Source organism: Meleagris gallopavo, unplaced genomic scaffold (assembly GCF_000146605.3).
Source record: "Meleagris gallopavo isolate NT-WF06-2002-E0010 breed Aviagen turkey brand Nicholas breeding stock unplaced genomic scaffold, Turkey_5.1 ChrUn_random_7180001869287, whole genome shotgun sequence".
NCBI lineage: Eukaryota > Metazoa > Chordata > Aves > Galliformes > Phasianidae > Meleagris > Meleagris gallopavo.
Window position 1 is genome coordinate 1 of NW_011134305.1, and position 1,606 is coordinate 1,606.

At 49.5% G+C, this 1,606-nt stretch overlaps 1 protein-coding gene across 1 annotated transcript; it reads left to right on the forward strand.

Annotated features, from left to right (window-relative positions):
• Positions 1-95: 95 nt before the first annotated feature.
• Positions 96-1,505, forward strand: LOC100549857 (homeobox protein Hox-C10-like). Its single transcript, XM_010727037.2, is given in 3 exon segments — positions 96-254; positions 256-349; positions 352-1,505. Coding segments are annotated over 3 exon segments (828 nt in total). The 5' UTR covers positions 96-101; the 3' UTR covers positions 933-1,505.
• Positions 1,506-1,606: the final 101 nt, after the last annotated feature.

The following is a 1,606-nucleotide window of genomic DNA, read 5'->3' on the forward strand; positions in this document are numbered from 1 at the left end:
GACCGATGCGTGGATAATTATGGTGCTTGATATTTTTTCCCCCTAAAAAAAAGATGTCAGCCCCTGGCTGGAGTATTCCTCCTTAAAAACCCTCTCTGAAAATGTCATGTCCCAACAATGTGACTTCTAACTCGTTTTTGATGGACTCGTTGGCCGGTACCTGTAGAGGGGAGAATTATTCCTCCAGCCAAGGGATGTACATGCAGCCTGGGAGCGATTTCAGCTGCGGAGTCATGAGGAACTGTGGAATTATCCCCGTCTCTTTCCAAAAGGGACGAGGTGAATAGCGCTACCTTGTCTCTCAGCACCTATCCATCTTACCTTTCTCAGCTAGACACTTGGTGTGACCCCAAAATACGTACAGGATCGAGCAACCTGTTGCAAGACAGCTCCCATCCTGCTCCTTCCCAACCAATGTCAAGGAAGAGAATGTTTGCTGTATGTATAACGCTGACAAAAGGGCTAAAAATGCCACAGAGGCAGCCCTCTATCCCAACCAAATGCCTGAGCCTTGCCTAAATGACCATGAAGTCCCCGTTCCTAGCTACTACCGAGCAAGCCAAGGTTACCCCTCCATGGAGAAGACGTCAAACTGCAGCAATCCAAATGAGTTTGAGTCAAGTTTTGAATCCAGGGCGAGCCTGAACCCAAGGAACGAGCATCTGGAACCAGCACCACCACCTCCTCCTCCTCCTCCTCCTCCGCCCCCGGTGGCTAAAGTGAGTTTCCCCGAAAACACAAAAACAGATAATACTCAGAACACATCCACGAACGAAATTAAAACAGAAAAAAGCGCCCCAGCACCCAAAATCAGCCCTTCGGAAGCAGAGAAAGAGCTGAATAAAAACACTGACACCAGCACTGACAATTCTGACAATGAAGCAAAAGGTAAGGGAATCATTCATTATCAAGTCGCTAATTTCAGCAATTAGTAATCGTCCATGGCTGTGAGAATAGCAGTGATACGGATATGCGGCGGTGCGCTCTCTGTGTGCGCCAGAGATGGGCAAATTAATGCTGGTTTTGTGTCTGTGTGTTGTCGCTGGCTTTGGAAAAACGGAGATTTGTTCGGATTGGAAACGTATATTTAAAAATGTGTATATTGGAGCTGTTTTGGGGAGGTCGGGGGGGTTGTAAGGAGGGATCCGCTCATTGGGAACGCGTCCTCTCGTTGTGTGCATTGAGAAAATAACAAATCGCTGTGCGTGTGCTTATGAAAAAAAAAAATATGTCCTTTGCGATGAACGCGCGTTGAGATGAGGCGGATTTGTAAAGATTGCGATATCGCAGCGGCTCCGGGGTTGTTTGGGGGAGGGGTCGTTTCGGGGCTGCTGTGAGCTGGTGCTGTTTCTCAAGGCGGCTGAACCCGATTTTTTCCCCCTTCCCCTCTTTCCCCCCTCCGCTCAAAACGCTCCGCATCCGCGAGAGGAGCGGATGGGGTCCTTTTTGGGCTTCGACCTTTGGGAAGAAAGGGGGAAAAAATAGGGGAGAAAACGCCGTTTTGCTGCGGCGAACATCGCAGCTCGGAGCTGCGCGCTGCGCCTCGTTCGGGCGCTGAGGTTCTCGTTGGGGCTCGGAGAGGAAAAAAGGATTTCTTTTTTTCTTT